Raw genomic sequence first — 16108 nt, 5'->3', positions numbered from 1 at the left:
GCCCATTTGCTGGGGAAGGAAATCAGCGTAACACCAGTGGAGAAGGGGGGCAGATGGGGGAATCGGAGAGGAGGCTCCAAGACTCCTCGCCGGAGACCAGCGGAGAGAAAAGTTCAAGCCCACTGACGGATTCTGCCAGCGACTGAGACAGTCACGATGCTGGAGGCTGTTCAGTCAGAAAGGGTTCAACCAGGTAACCTGGCCAGGAGTGGCGGCAACTTACGCACGAGCAACTCCTAAACCCATTACATCTGGAATCTGAAGTAGTGATAGCTAAACACATGATGTTACTTCTCAAGAATTAGGAACATTCTCGCAATGCTAGAGTTTTTAACACTGGACCGTAAACTATGTTTACATGGCGCTGAAGATCCCACAAGCTAGAACTATTTTTAGGAATTATTCTGAATGATATTCATGCACCTCCCCAGATACTAAACAACAACTAACTGGACAGTACGTCTTCCTTCTGACAGTACCCAGAGTTCTAACCTTGGGTTTAGAAAATGCCGCAGGCTGAAAACCACAAGGGCACGATCTTAACCGTGGATGACTCCCGCGTTGTACCTTGGACAGATTCCAGCACGGGTGACGGAGTTTTTGCCCATTCAAGGTTCTCCCACTATATCAGTCGGACACAGAACATAATGCTTCCTGACTAACCCTTCGTAGGGTGGATTGCTGAAAGCACGAGGAATTAAAACAAAGAACTGCAGTCCAGCTGATAATATTGTGGGGGAAGAAATGCCTTCCAGGATGAAGAGGAACCAAAGGAACAGTGGCCAGAGAGAGAGGGGGGACGACTGCTGAATGGCCAAGGGAGAATCTAGTCCAGAATCCTGCTTCCAGCAGTGCCTAGCCAGCTGTTTCCGGGAAGCCCCAACGCAGGGCATGAATGCAAAATTCTCCACCCTCCCACAACAATAGCCAGAGGTTAATTAAATGCCGTGGCGGATGGCAAATGATGGATCAATTCTCTATGAATCCCCTTTTCTAAAGCTGTCGAACGTAACACCAAGCACAACATCCCACAGCATCAATTCCGTAAGTTAATTATGCACTGTGTGAAGAATCTTCTTTTGTTCAACGAGCAATTTCACTGGATGATCCCAAGAGACTTTTTCCTACACCATGCAGTCTGTCACGTCCCCATATCTGTCATTTCCCCCCTCTAAACTAAAAGCCCCAAATGCTAAGTTTAGCCTTTCCTCTTGAAGACACAGTTCAAAATCCTTTGGTTATCCCTTTTCTACATCTTTTCCAGCTCTGATACACCCTAAGTGAGACGAGGCAACCGTAACTACATAAAACATTCCAAATGCAGCTAATTCACAGAGGCAGAATTATACCGGCAGTTCATTTTCAGTCCCTTTCTTGGCAATTCCTTTTGCTGAAGTTGCTGTTGGTGGAGCAGTGAGCTATCAATGAGAAGCCCAAAAAAATATTTCCTGGGTAATCACAACCAGTTCACACCATATATATATATGTGTGTGTGTGTGTGTGTGTAATTAGCTTTTTTTTGCTGCTATGCACATCACTTATGAACTCTCTTACATTGAACCCTGTTTGTTATCATGTTGCCCATTCACCCAGTTTGGAGAGATGCTTTTGGAGATGTCCAGTCAGCTTGAGTTTCCCCATCCTGAAACCAAACCTTGCTACCCTGCCACTCATTCCCAACTTGATACCAAATAAATGGTCTCAATGTAATCCTTGGGAGACCTTGCTCTCTACTTCCTCCCATTGTAAAAACTGCCTGTTTATCCATACCCTCTGCTTCCTGTTGGTTAACCCATTACTTACAAGAAAAGACCCGTCCTTTTATCCCATGATTTACAAGCTTACTCAGAAGGCTTCGGTGACAGACTCTGTCAGAATCCTCTGAAATGCCATGTCTAATGAATTGCTCCAACTACACTCAGGGGTAGGCAACTAAGGCCCAGGGGCAGGATGCGGCCCAATCGCCTTCTCAATCCAGCCCACGGACGGTCCGGGAATCAGCGTGTTTCTAGAATGTGTGCTTTTATTTAAAATGCATCTCTGGGTTATTTGTGGGGCATAGGAATTCATTCTTTTTTTTCTTTTTCCAAAATATAGTCCAGCCCCCCACATAGTCTGAGGGACGGTGGACTGGCCCAAGGCTGAAAAAGGCTGATGACCCCTGACTACACACTTGCTGACATGCAGAATTAATTCTAAAAGCTTGGAAAGGCAAGGCTTCCCTCTGCAGAAGCCATGCTCATCCTTCCTCAGCAACGCTTCTTCTTCTCTACCAGGGGCTGGGAATATTTTCCAGGGTCACGTATACCAGCGGTGCATGGGGCCAGCCAAAGAGGGGGGGGGGGAAATGGGTAGAGAAATGGGCTTTGTACTGTGGGCTACATTCCAGCCACACAAAAGTCAAAAATTTCAACACACACCTCCCTCCACTCAGGAAAGCAAGAGACATTATCACAGGATTTACTGTTGTATTTAAACCCACTTTTCCTCTAAGGAATTCAAAGTAACATACGTGGCTCTCCTCCACCCCATTTTATCTTCTGTGAGGTGGGCTAGGCTGGGAGACTGTGGCTGGTCCAGGGTCACCCACTGGGTTTACCGGTGGATGAGTGGGGGATTTGAACCCTGGTCTCACAGGTCCTAGTCTGACCCTCTAACCACTCCACAAACCGCTTAAGAAAGCGTTTCAGTCAGACAAAACACTTGAGGAAAATGTGAAGCAGGGCGAGTGAAGGATGTGGCTCAGAAACCCTGTTTTATATGTTGAATATCTCAAGTTTAAATAATGCCTTCCCAAGACAGATGTTAACATATGTGTCATTTTCATCAATCCCTCCCCCCCCCCCGAGTATCTTTTTAGGGACTGCTGTTACACTGGCCAATTTCAAGGCCTCTAACAAAGAGGCTGATTTTAACGACAGGTTTGAGTCCTTATAAGAATTATTGGGTGTAATTGTTCTTCTTGCACCTGATAGCATCTCTAACACACCTAACTCTTCGGACTTGGAATGCTTGAATTGCTCAACGTTTATTCTCCATGTACCTGCTCAGATCTCTGTAAATGCCAAGTGACATCAGCCCAGATTACTCTAGGACAGACTTGTGCGGCTGAGTCACAAAGACCCAACGCTGTCATTTTACCAGCAGAATGGCATGTCGGCTTAGAATCACCAGAACAATAACACTCTGTTGAGTGGAGCAGCCTTCAGACAATAGGGCAGGGGTCAAAATTTCCCCAGCCTCAAAGGGTCTGAATTCAGGCACGTGCCAGCATGCAACAGCTGCGGTTACAGCAACCATATTCCTACTCTTTTTACTAGCAAACCATATCAAATGCCGCCTCTGCAGTATGTCGTGTGGGGTTCTAGCTAAAGCTATGATGATGTGGCCTCACTAAAGGTTTCTTGGATTTTCCAAGCATCTGTTCTGCAAATCTCCTCCTCCAGCCTTGCCCGCTCTCTCCCACATACCCAGTGGTTTCATTGCTTCACGGTGTGGGTTCGTAGTTGAAGATGGCACATTCATATGGATTTTTTAAACTGTATTTTACTAATTTTATTACATTGCATTCTAGTGTATTGCAATTTGAATTCGATGAATTCAACAATAAAATACAGTATTTAAGAAACAAAAAAAGCAACAAAAACGATCTAGCACTGCGAATTGCAATTGCCACAAGAGGCAAGTGGTCTGCCAGGACCCTCACCAATTTTCAAGCGGTCCATGGGGAAAAGAAGTCTGGGAACCACTGACCTAGTCTGAGGGAATGCAAGAATCCTTACTGTTTATGAAGAGCGACTGCTTGTTCAGGCTACGCTTTCCCTTGGCTGTTGGCCATAGTTGGGTAAAAAGGGGAATGGTAAAAATAATGATCTGACAATTCGGACCAAAACTTGTGATGTGGTTTCCAGGACTGTGGGAGAAGCCGCTAACCTGCAAGAGTCTAGCAGCACAGATCCTGTACAGCTACTGTACTTTCCACAATGGCAAAACTGCACAAAAGCTTCCCTAGGGATTTGCACCAATATTCAGCTGTTCTAAACTTTAATCAACGCCACCTGGTATTCATTTACATGTCTCAATTCTGTATTAGAACTGCAAGTAAAATCTGGATACAGGAAATCATAAAATAATTCAATCTGGACAGGGTAGCATTCAATCTGAACTTTAAGTCCCTTTTCAGGAACGGGCTTGAAAATTGTGCATGGACACAGCTTGAACTGCTAAACGAATTAAGGTGAGCCCCTAAGAAGTCCAAAATGGCAATTTAGGTCCTCTGGGCATTCCCTGACCCTAATTGTTTTCAAAAGATGGTGCAAATACAACTTATTAAATAGTCCAAGTATTTCTTATATAAAGGATGGCATCTAAAATCATTGCTACATTATACTAATTTACCTATTAGACTACAACCAATCAGAAAAGGCAGGAATTTTTTTTACATAATTTATAGTTATATATTGCACACATTGGATTTCAGTCTTTGTGTCTGGTAACGGAGGTGGCTGTTTTTTATGGGGTAGCTGTGACTTCCACTTTAACAATTAAAGGGTTTGATAGTTTAACGGCATTAACTAGGCTACAGGTCTTGATGAGACTACAGCTAGTAACTTATTATAAGAAGAGTACATAATTCTTATAAATGTTGACTGCTTGTTTGACCAGAACAAAGTGTGCTTTTGTCCATAGACCCCTTTGGGGTCAAAGTGGTGCAGCACAGAGTGCATGGCAGCAATCCTGTACAAATGTAACCGGGAATAAGTCTTATTGAACCCAACGGGGCTTGCTTCCGAGTAGACAAACAGGATTGTACAGTAAGGGTGTGAGGCCTCAGCCATGCCACAAACTCAGATGATGCCACCCTCCACACTATGGGAATTATAATACTGCCCTACATTGGAGGGTTTCTGTAAGGATTACTGAGACTGTGTTATGTGTTTTAAACAATTCCATCTGTGTCGTAAATTGCAATAAGCAAAACACTTATTGCATTATGACTTGTTGGACATGTGTGAAGGTAGGGCCTGTATGGTGAAACGGCTCTAACGTAGGAGAGGCAGTGAATCTCTACTCCCGATGCTCACCAAACCAGTATTATGGTATAGTATGCCACCCTGCAAACTGAAAGGGCAGGTTATATAGTTTAAAATAAACCAGTGATGAAGAGGCAGAGGGCAAACAGTACTTTGCTGGTCACCTACCACCAAGACACACACAGCAGTAAATGGCAACCATGAGAGAAAGGGGGGGAAGGTTTACTGTGTGACCCCAAACTTGTATTGCCCCAGGTAACTATGGGTGAAGGTTGTGCTTATAAGGTAGGGATCGGGAACAGGAACTCGACCCCAATCTGGCCAATGTTCCAGATTCTTATCTCCCCCATGGGGCAAGTTTAATTAAGAGGGCCACCTACTCCTCAATCATCTGATGTCACAGTGTCAGCTAATCCAATTTTACGCTGAGCACAGCAGTTTCGGGCTCCCACAATCAGCTGCCATACATCCGATCCTATCTTCCACAGTAAAGAAATTTCCACATGTGGCCCTGAATACAATTCTTAAAACGCAAGTCGCTAGGAGTTACAGACTGTACAGTACTTAAATATGAAATCAGAGTTGCGTCATATTTTCAACAAAGCCCTTTCTCCTTGAAAAAGCTGTGGTTATCTAAGCAGGGTGTGATTCAGTACGCCAGTGGCTTTCAACCATCGCACCCTGGAGTGCCGTGAATGATGGTCGGGGTGCCGCGGGCAACTCTGGCCTACGTCCCTCTTTCCTTCCCTCCCTCCTCTGATGCCCTCTCGCCTCTCAAAGGCTTGTGCGGTCGTTTCTTGCAGAAGCTGGCCAGGCGGTGCTGGTTGCCAGGAGCTGAAGCGGCTTCAGGGTGAGCAAGCAAGTGGGTGAGGGAGCCGAGCTCTTGCTGTTGGGTATGGATGGGCAAGGGGGACGCCAGGCAGCCGTCACACTGGGCTTTCTTGTGCTTGCTGTGTGCAATGCCTGCCTGGGAGTTGAGTGTCTGGCACCAAAGGGGAGCCTTTCCACCATGCAAGCGCATGGCACCTGTTGCCGCCACTGCTGCCTCATGTTCATCTTTGGCCAGTCTCTGTCGGGTCCCTGAGGCTGGGGGCATCTTCTCAGGCCCCTGTGGGGCGGCGTGAAGAGGCACCTCTCTTTGGGGTTGGGGGCCCCCCTCAGAGACCAGGGGCAGTGGCTGCCCAGAGGACTCCCAAGGAAGGAGATAGAAGAGGCTGAGGGAACACTCCACAGGGGAGGTTGCTTGAAAAGGGGTGAGGGGCTGCCAGCTCTGCAGGCAAGGGGTGGCATAGATGGGTTTTTGAGGCTCGGAGGACATTTCTCCACAGGGGAGCTGCAGAAGGAATGTAGTTGGTCAAGGGAGCCTTGGACTCAAGAAGGTTGAAAACCTCCAATAGTGTTAAGGGAATCTGCGCAGAGGCCCCTGAATGACTCCTAATAGTTGCGACTGTTGGCTGCCCTGGCCTCTGGATGGATCCATTTACTGTATTTTTCGCCCTATAGGACGCACTTTTTCCCCTCCAAAAATGAAGGGGAAATGTGGGTGCGTCCTATGGGGCGAATGCAGGCTTTCACTGAAGCCTGGAGAGCGAGAGGGGTTGGTGCGCACCGACCCCTCTCGCTCTCCAGGCTTCAGGAGAGCCCCAGCGGCAGCCCCACAAGGTCGGGGGACAGAGGGAGGCGGAACGCCGCCATCCCGCTGTCTCCCGAAGTGGTTTGGAGGCTGACGGCGGGGAGAAGAGCGCTTCTCCCTGCTGCCTGCCCCACCACTCCGGGGACAGCAGGGAGATGCAGCGTGTCTCCCTGCTGTCCCCGGACCTGATCTCAAGGCGGGCAGCGGCGAGAAGAGCACTTCTCCCCGCTGCCTGCCTCACAAGCGCCTGGGGGGGGAAATAAATTTTTTTTTCTTTATTTCCCCCCCAAAAAACTTGATGCGTCCTATGGGCCGGTGCGTCCTATGGGGCGAAAAATACGGTAGTTTTTGAAGGGAATTTATGCAAAGAGTGGGATGGGGAAAAGCAAAATTAAGAAGGGAACCATACAGGCAGGACATGTTCATCAGGTTAAGGACTTGCACCCTGGGATTAAGTAGGATTAAGGAAATGCACTAACAAAGGCAGGGCTCTGGTATCGTGTACTTCATTGCTTGCTCAAATTATAAACTGTCCTATCGCCCAAATCAGGTGAACTGCAATCAGCATATTGGGAATTGCCTCTGCGGCAGAAACTGTGTTTCACATCACAGTTTGGATTAAATTCCTGGTTAGTGTGGACCAAAGCTTCCCCAATTGGAGCAGAACAGCAAACTTTGACTAGGACAAACCAGGCATGAGATGAGGGAATCCGTACACATGGGGAGAGGAGGGAGTGTGTGATCCTGAAGGGAATTCCAGACCATTATTTGACAACTAACTGCCATGACATCCTTTCCTTAGGGAATGCGAAGGGATGCATATGAAGTTGACAAACATTTAAAAGGGAGATGCTAATTTCCATCTGCTCCAGCACTCTGTTCGAAAGAGTACAGTGGTGCCCCGCAAGACGAATGCCTCGCTAGACGGAAAACCCGCTAGACGAAAGGGTTTTCCGTTTTTGAGCTGCTTCGCAAGACGATTTTCCCTATGGGCTTGCTTTGCAAGACGAAAACGTCTTGCGAGTGTTCCGATTTTTTCCGCTCCCCCCCTTTTTCTAAGCCGCTAATAGCCTTTTAGCCGCTAATCCGCTAAGCCTTTAATAGCCGCTAAGCCTTTAATAGCTGCTAAACCGCTAATAGCGCTAATCCGCTAATAGGGTTGCTTCGCAAGATGAAAAAACCGCTAGACGAAGAGACTCGCGGAACGGATTAATTTCGTCTTGCGAGGCACCACTGTAAAGTTATAGGCTCTAGAGCATCTCTGTATGTAGGGACTGCAATGCTTTGCCCTTTGGAAAATACCCCCGAGACATCCTTCCGAAAAATGAAACTGAAATGAATTTACCTCCACTGCAGAATATCATCTGGGATTTATGAAAGGCTGACTCATCTATCACACAACAGCACTAGAGAGTATCACAAAGTGTTGTGCCCCATGGAGATCCTTGGGGTCTCTAACAGTTAGATCACAACTAAGTGGCAACAAGTGACCTCGAGCACACAGCCTTATTTAAGAACTAAGGTGCCTGGCAGGAGCAGACCAATGTCCCCAAAATTCAGCATTCTTGCGATTCAAGAATCTCAAATCTCAAGTTATGCAAATGCATAAACTAAGATATGAAACCAGCGTTGAGTCACAAGGAAACTAAGAAAGCTGAACAAGTCCTGTACCAGGGGTCATTAATGTGGTGCCCTCCACATATTGGACTACACCTCCCAACAGCTCCAGCCAGCATGGCCAATGGCCAAGGATGATGGGACTTGTAATCCAACATTATGAGGACACCGTGCTGACGACCCTTGCCATTCACTTTCAAGTTTGTAATAAACCATTATGCATTTGGTGGTCCAGCAGTGGTCCACCTCAGACTGTGCTCCCCTTTCTAACCTATCCTGATCTCTGCTGGAGGCAGCATCCTATTCTCTGGGTGTTGCCAGCGCATCAGATTCTTCTGCGCGTTGTTCAGAATGGTTTTGGGAATCTGTTTTTTGTTGTTGTTCCTGTGGTTCTGGGTGGTTTTAAGCAGGTATTAGTTTTGATTAGGCGTCTAGAAGCTGTCAGCAGGCGAAAGCAGTCACACCCTGGGAATGGCTTCCAATGGCAGGTTAAACCAGGTGATGATATTGGATGGGTCTCAAACCCTCAGTGCATCGAGGGCTTCCTTTGCATGCAAAAACAGGCTCTGGCAGATTGAGCAGACAAGACTAACAGTGGGTCCAACCGTCAAGAGGGCAGTTTCTGCATGTGCTGTAGAGGGAATTGAGGGGCAGATGGGGCTCGTCCACCTGGGAAGTTGGCCACCTAGGAGAAATAAAACTCTGATCCTAAACCTCTGCTGCCTTGCGGGATATCCTAGGGGGGAAGAAAAGGCTAAGGAATAAAAGCCCTACACAAATCCAGAGTCCCTAAGACAGTTGGATGGCGCCTTGTACACCTTCCGGCAACTCATGCAGCCAAGCTGGTGCCAAATCATAGAATTGGAAGAGACCACAAGGGCCATCGAGTCCAACCCCCTTCCAAGCAGGAAACACCATTAGAGCACTCCTGACATATGGTTGTCAAGCCTCTGCTTAAAGACCTCCAAAGTAGGAGACTCCACCACACTCCTTGGCAGCAAATTCCACTGTCGAACAGCTCTTACTATCAGGAAGTTCTTCCTAATGTTTGGGTGGAATCTTCTTTCTTGTAGTTTGGATCCATTGCTCCGTGTCCGCTTCTCTAGAGCAGCAGAAAACAACCTTTCTCCCTCCTTTTATATATATGAACATGGCTATCATATCACCCCCTAACCTCCTCTTTCCAGGCTAAACATGCCCAGCTCCCTTAACCGTTCCTCATAAGGCATCGTTTCCAGGCCTTTGACCTTGCTCTGCTTTCCTTTGGACCACATCAGTGAGGCTGAGGGGGGTGGTCTTGTTGTTTGGGCAGCCCAGGACCTCTAGACACACTGCCCAGACTTGTGCCCCCGGGAGATCATTTTGGTGCTGTTAACACAGCGGTTTGACTTCACCCCTGGATATGCACTCCACTGTCTCTTGAGACAGGGAGATGCCAAAAGCAACAAGTCTGATCGTGTTTTAGCTTATGGTGACTTGTCACCCAGAGTATTATTATTAATTATTATATTATTATTATTATTATTATTATTATTAAAAAAGGCAAGCTACTGATACCTAAAACAGATAAACAAGATGTGCCACCCTTTAAAACATTTCCTTCCTGAAATATTATCTGTGAAGCGGCACTAGACAACAATCAGGGTATTAAAACAAAAGCAACCAGCGGAGAATATACACTGCAAAATGTTTCTCTTACCACTATCTGGCAGGACACCCCAGCCAAATTCTATAGGGTGGGGTGGCTGATTTAGAACGCTTCCAAAACGTCCCCTTGGCCATCTGCATAGGATACCACTAAGTCTGAGGTGGGGAACTTGTGGTGTTCAGGCGCTGCTGGACTCCCCAAACCCCACCAGTCCCAGTGGCCAACCATAGTTCAGCAACTCCTGGAGAGCCACAGGTTCCTCACACCTGCAAAAAGGCATCCCTATTCCACCCCCTACAAGCTAAGTGGTGAGCTAAGTGGAAGGTTAAAACCGCGTTTATGGAAGACAATCTTACTCGGCTACAAGTGATCGCCAAAGAAGACGACCTTCTTATTCCAACAGGCTTTTGGGAACTGACTGCTTTTAATGAAAGTGCTGTGCTGTTTTTATCGTAATGATCTGTTGGTTTTTAATATATTTCCTATCCATCAATGTTTAATTGTTTCTTAAAGTCTCCTCCTATTAGCTGTTCTTATTTTATCTGTAAGCCACCTTGAGCCCTGGGGGAGGCAATTCCTGTGATCCTTCAACCAAGGATCACAGGACAGTTTGCAATTTTTCAATTAGGAATAATTGCGTCTCGGATTAACCTCCCTGGGATAAGTATATAATTATGATACCCACAGTGGGGTAGCCATCAGGCACCAAGGTGTTTGGTGCGGTCTCTCTCCAACCTAATAATGTAACATAACCCTAATCCGAAGGGGAAGAATAATTTGCAAAGGGGCCTTTTTGCTACTTCCCCATGCAAAATGCATGCATGACACAACTATCTGACACAGCGTGACTCTATTAAATCAATCAGATCCAATGGGGTGCGGAAGTCAGAGGGTCAGACTAGGACCTGGGAAAGATGGGGCTTCAAACCAGCCGCCTTCTCTCAGCCTAACCTACCTTGCAGGGATGTTGTGGGGATTCATTTATTTATAATTGCCTTGCCCAAGGCAAATTTGCAATGAAGGGAAGGAAAAACACTTTTGAGATCCCTGGAGGGTGGCAGGAAGGGCAGGCTGCAAATGCAGCAAATACATACAAATTATTATAATAGGCTGGTGCCCGTGCCGGTTTATTGCAATTATTGGTACGGTTTAAACGGATTTTTATATATGCGCATATATAATATACATGCACATGGTTTGAATTCTACTTCCCTCTTTTCCCCCGTTACCTATTGCATGTTTGCATTCTTACATTGCAAACCGCCCTGCGTGACCTTCGGATGAGGGGCGGCGTGCGAATTTAATAAAATAAAACAAAATCCCCGCGTATGGTGGTTTTTGCAGCCATAGTTTTCCCAGTCCCACCCCATCTACGCATTTAGAGGTTCTTTTCTGGAAGCCGCCTCTAATCCCTAAGGACCCGGGGGCCAAAATTACGGTTAAGGGAATGATAATAATCCTAATTCTTTTACACGGGGGCGGAGGCGGTGCTCACGATCTTCCCAAATCACGCCTCCCAACCATCCGACCCCCAACCCTTGAGGGGGATGATGTCGGGGAAGAAGCGGATCCGTCAATCCCCCTTCCCCCCCCCGCCGCCGCCGCGCGTTAAGGAGGCCGCGCTGGCGCGTCTCCGCCGCCGCGCACGTCTGAACGCGCCGACCCGCGTCGACTCACAGAACTCGGCGATGTAGTGGGAGACGACGTAGTTCTCCTCGCACCAGTCCAGGGTGGAGGTGGGCTTCCCCCAGTAGCCCTCGCGGTCGCCGGCGGGAGCCATGGCGCTGCGTGACGCCGGGCGAGGCGGGATGAGGGGGAGAGAGAGAGAGAGAGAGGCGGCCGGCGGGCTCGAGGGAAGGAGGGCGGCGGGGTTAAAAAGGAAAAGGAGGGCGGCCGCCGCTCCCCGGATGGGCCGTCCGCCGAGCTGGCCCCGCCCTCGGCGGCGGCGGCGGCGTGAGAGGCCCGCCTCGCAAGGAGGAGAAGGAGGCCCGCTCCTCCTCCTCCTCCTCCCCTAAAGCGGGGCCCGGCCTCCGCGTCGCCATGGAGACGGGCTGAGGCCTACGCGCTCCGCCGCGCCTTCCGCGCCTACGCGGCCGCCGACCTCACTGCTAATGGCCACGGAGGCCTCACTACGTCGACCTCCTGACTGGGAAGGAGGAGGCACTGAAAGAACTAAAAATGATACTAGTGAGGGTGATAATAATAATAATAATAATAATAATAATAATAATAATAATAATAATAAATAGGCCGAGCAGGGGGAAGGGGGGCTGGGAGAGGGTCTGCTAACTGACAGGGGGCTCTGGAGGCAGAGAAAGAACTAATAATGACAATAATAATAGTGGTGGTGATAATAATATTAATTAATAATAGGCCAAGCAGGGGGAAGGGGGCCTGAGAGAGGGTCTGCTAACTGACAGGGGGCTCTGGAGGCAGAGAAAGAACTAATAATGATAATAATAATAATAGTGGCGGTGATAATAATATTAATTAATAATAGGCCAAGCAGGGGGAAGGGGGCCTGAGAGAGGGTCTGCTAACTGACAGGGGGCTCTGGAGGCAGAGAAAGAACTAATAATGATAATAATAATAATAGTGGCGGTGATAATAATATTAATTAATAATAGGCCAAGCAGGGGGAAGGGGGCCTGAGAGAGGGTCTGCTAACTGACAGGGGGCTCTGGAGGCAGAGAAAGAACTAATAATGATAATAATAATAGTGGTGGTGATAATAATATTAATTAATAATAGGCCAAGCGGGGGGGGGGGGCTGGGCGAGGGCCTGCTAACTGACAGGGGGCTCTGGAGGCAGAGAAAGAACTAATAATGATAATAATAGTGAGGGTGATGATAATAATAATATTAATTAATAATAGGCCAAGCGGGGGGGGGGCTGGGCGAGGGCCTGCTAACTGACAGGGGGCTCTGGAGGCAGAGAAAGAACTAATAATGATAATAATAGTGAGGGTGATGATAATAATAATATTAATTAATAATAAACCGAGCACGGGGAAGTGGGGGCTGGGCTAGGACCTGCTAGCTGACTGGGGGCTCTGGAGGCAGAGAAAGAACTAATAATGATAATAATAATAGTGGCGGTGATAATAATATTAATTAATAATAGGCCGAGCAGGGGGAAGGGGGCCTGGGAGAGGGCCTGCTTATTGACAGGAGGGCTCTGGAGACAGAGAAAGAACTAATAATGATAATAATACTGGTGGTGATAATATTAATTAATAATAGGCCAGGCAGGGGGGGAGGGGGGCTGGTAGAGGGCCTGCTTATTGACAGGGTGCTCTGGAGGCACAGAAAGAAATAATAATAATGATAATAGTGGTGATGATGATGATTAATAATAGGCCAAGCAGGGCCGAACTGCTCTGGAGGCAGAGAAAGAACTAATAATGATGATAATAATAGTGATGATAATAATATTAATAGTTAATAATAGGCCAAGCAGAGGGAGGGGGCGCTGGGCAGGGCCCTAGTCTCTTGTGACAGAGCGTTCCACCAGATCGGAGCCGGAGCCGAGAAAGCCCTGGCTCTAGTTGAGGCCAGCCTAACCTCTCTGAGGCCTGGGACCTTGAGGATGTTTTTATTTGCAGACCGTAGGTTTCTCTGTGGGGCATACCAGGAGAGGCGGTCCCGTAGGTACGAGGGTCCTAGGCTGTATAGGGCTTTAAAGGTTAAAACCAGCACCTTAAACCTGATCCTGTACTCCACCGGAAGCCAGCGCAGCTGGTATAGTACCGGATGAATGTGATCTCGCAGCGAAGACTCCATAAGGAGTCTTGCCGCGGCATTCTGCACCCACTGGAGTTTCTGGGTCAGTCTCAAGGGCAGCCCCACGTACAGCGAGTTACAATAATCCAGTCTGGAGGTGACCGTCGCGTGGATCACAGTGGCTAGGTCAGGGCAGGAGAGATAAGGAGCCAACTGCTTAGCTTGGCGGAGATGAAAAAATGCCGCCTTTGTTTTAGCTGTAATCTGCGCCTCCATGGAGAGGGAGGTATCGAAGATTACACCCAAACTCTTAACGGACGGTGCTGGCACTAATTGCACCCCCGCAAGAGATGGGAGTTGCCCCCTCAATCCCATATCGTCCCGTCCCAGCCAGAGGACCTCTGTCTTCGAAGGATTTACAGTGGTGCCTCGCAAGACAAAAAGAATCCGTTCTGTGATTCTCTTCGTCTAGCGGTTTTTTTGTCTTGCGAAGCAAGCCCATTGGCGGATTACCGCTATTAGTGGCTTTTAGTGCCTTATCGGCTTATCGGATCAGCTGATAAGCGTCTTAGCGGCTTAGGAAAAGGGGGGGAAGGGAAAAAAAACCCGCAGGAACTCGCAAGACATTTTCATCTTGCGAAGCAAGCCCATAGGAGATTCGTTTTGCGAAGCACCTCCAAAACGGAAAACTCTTTCGTCTAGCGAGTTTTCTGTCTTGCGAGGCATTCGTCTTGCGGGGCACCACTGTAACTTCAACAGGCTCCCACATAACCATCCAGCCACTTCCAGACATCTGGTCAGTGTGTCTGGGGCCGAGACAGGATGGCCATCCATCAACAGATAGAGTTGGGTGTCATCGGCATACTGATGGCAACCCAACCCAAAACTCCGGGCAAGCTGGGCGAGGGGGCACATAAAGATGTTAAAAAGCATCGGGGAGAGTATCGCACCCTGAGGCACTCCACACACCAAGGAGTGGCGCGATGACAATTCCCCCCCAAGCGGCACCCTCTGTCCCTGACCAGAGAGAAACGAGCGCAGCCATTGAAGGACTGTGCCCTGGATCCCCACGTCGGCAAGGCGGTGGTCCAGGAGTTCGTGATCGACCATGTCAAAGGCTGCTGACAGGTCTAGAAGAATCAGCAGCCCCGACCCGCCTCGATCCAGCTGCCTGCGGAGATCATCTTAATTAATAATAGGCCGAACAGGGGGAAGGGGGGCTGGGAGAGGGCCTGCTTATTGACAGGGGGCTCTAGAGGCAGAGAAAGAAATAATAACAATAACAATAATAATGCGCTGGACCAGGCTAAAACCATCCATTATTGCAGCCTGTGAACAAACTATAGGATACCAAACCAAGAAACACCAGGACTGGTTTGATGAGAGTGACAGTGAGATTGAACGCATGATTGACAAGAAAAGGAAGGCCTTTCAGATCTGGCAAAGAGATAGAAACTGTGCCACTAAGAAAAAAACCTATTCCAATGCTAAGGCTGCGGTTCAAAGAAGAACCAGAGAACTAAAAAACACCTGGTGGATAAAAAGAAGCTCAAGAGAGCCAGCACTTAGCCGAAACTCGTGATGCACAGAGTTTCTTTAAAGCCACAAAGACCGTCTATGGGCCAATAAATCATGGCGTACGCTCAGCAGATGGTATCACGCTTCTATAAGATAAAGAAGTTATTGCATTGCGCTGGAAAGTACATTACCAACATCTCCTTAATCACAACTACCCCATAGCTGCTTAAGTCCTCTCACAAATCCCGCAAAAACAAATGAGCTTGCAGTATGTCCAAATCTGGGAGAGTTGTTTACAGCTACTAACCAAATGAAAAACATGGCGCTGCGTGACGCCGGGCGAGGCGGGATGAGGGGGAGAGAGAGAGAGAGAGAGGCGGCCGGCGGGCTCGAGGGAAGGAGGGCGGCGGGGTTAAAAAGAAAAAGGAGGGCGGCCGCCGCTCCCCGGATGGGCCGTCCGCCGAGCTGGCCCCGCCCGCGGCGGCGGCGTGAGAGGCCCGCCTCGCAAGGAGGAGAAGGAGGCCCGCTCCTCCTCCTCCTCCTCTAAAGCGGGGCCCGGCCTCCGCGTCGCCATGGAGACGGGCTGAGGCCTACGCGCTCCGCCGCGCCTTCCGCGCCTACGCGGCCGCCGACCTCACTGCTAATGGCCACGGAGGCCTCACTACGTCGACCTCCTGACTGGGAAGGAGGAGGCACTGAAAGAACTAAAAATGATACTAGTGAGGGTGATAATAATAATAATATTAATTAATAATAGGCCAAGCAGGGGGAAGGGGGCCTGAGAGGGGGCCTGCTTACTGACAGGGGGCTCTGGAGGCAGAGAAAGAACTAATAATGATAATAATAATAGTGGTGGTGATAATAATATTAATTAATAATAGGCCAAGCGGGGGGGGGGGTAGGGGGCTGGGAGAGGGCCTGCTTATTGACAGGGTG

General features: G+C 48.5%; 1 protein-coding gene across 3 annotated transcripts in view; it reads right to left on the bottom strand.

Moving 5' to 3' along the window:
* Positions 1–15581, bottom strand: part of ACER3 (alkaline ceramidase 3) — a 51511-nt gene extending 35930 nt beyond the window's left edge. The window contains exons 1-2 of one of the 3 annotated variants that reach the window (XM_082219578.1): positions 15541–15581; positions 11609–11746 (exon numbers count right to left, since the gene is read on the bottom strand). In XM_082219578.1, the coding sequence (XP_082075704.1) occupies positions 11609–11711 (103 nt within the window). In that variant the 5' untranslated portion in view covers positions 11712–11746; positions 15541–15581. Of the gene's footprint in view, positions 1–11608; positions 11946–15540 lie in introns of those variants that run through there. The other 2 variants (XM_082219577.1, XM_082219579.1) reach the window with 2 other exon arrangements.
* Between the last annotated feature and the right edge of the window lie 527 nt (positions 15582–16108).

The sequence above is a fragment of the Podarcis vaucheri genome (assembly GCF_965113315.1).
Source record: "Podarcis vaucheri genome assembly, chromosome: 4".
Taxonomy (NCBI): domain Eukaryota; kingdom Metazoa; phylum Chordata; class Lepidosauria; order Squamata; family Lacertidae; genus Podarcis; species Podarcis vaucheri.
This window is presented reverse-complemented; position numbering and strand designations above follow the sequence as displayed.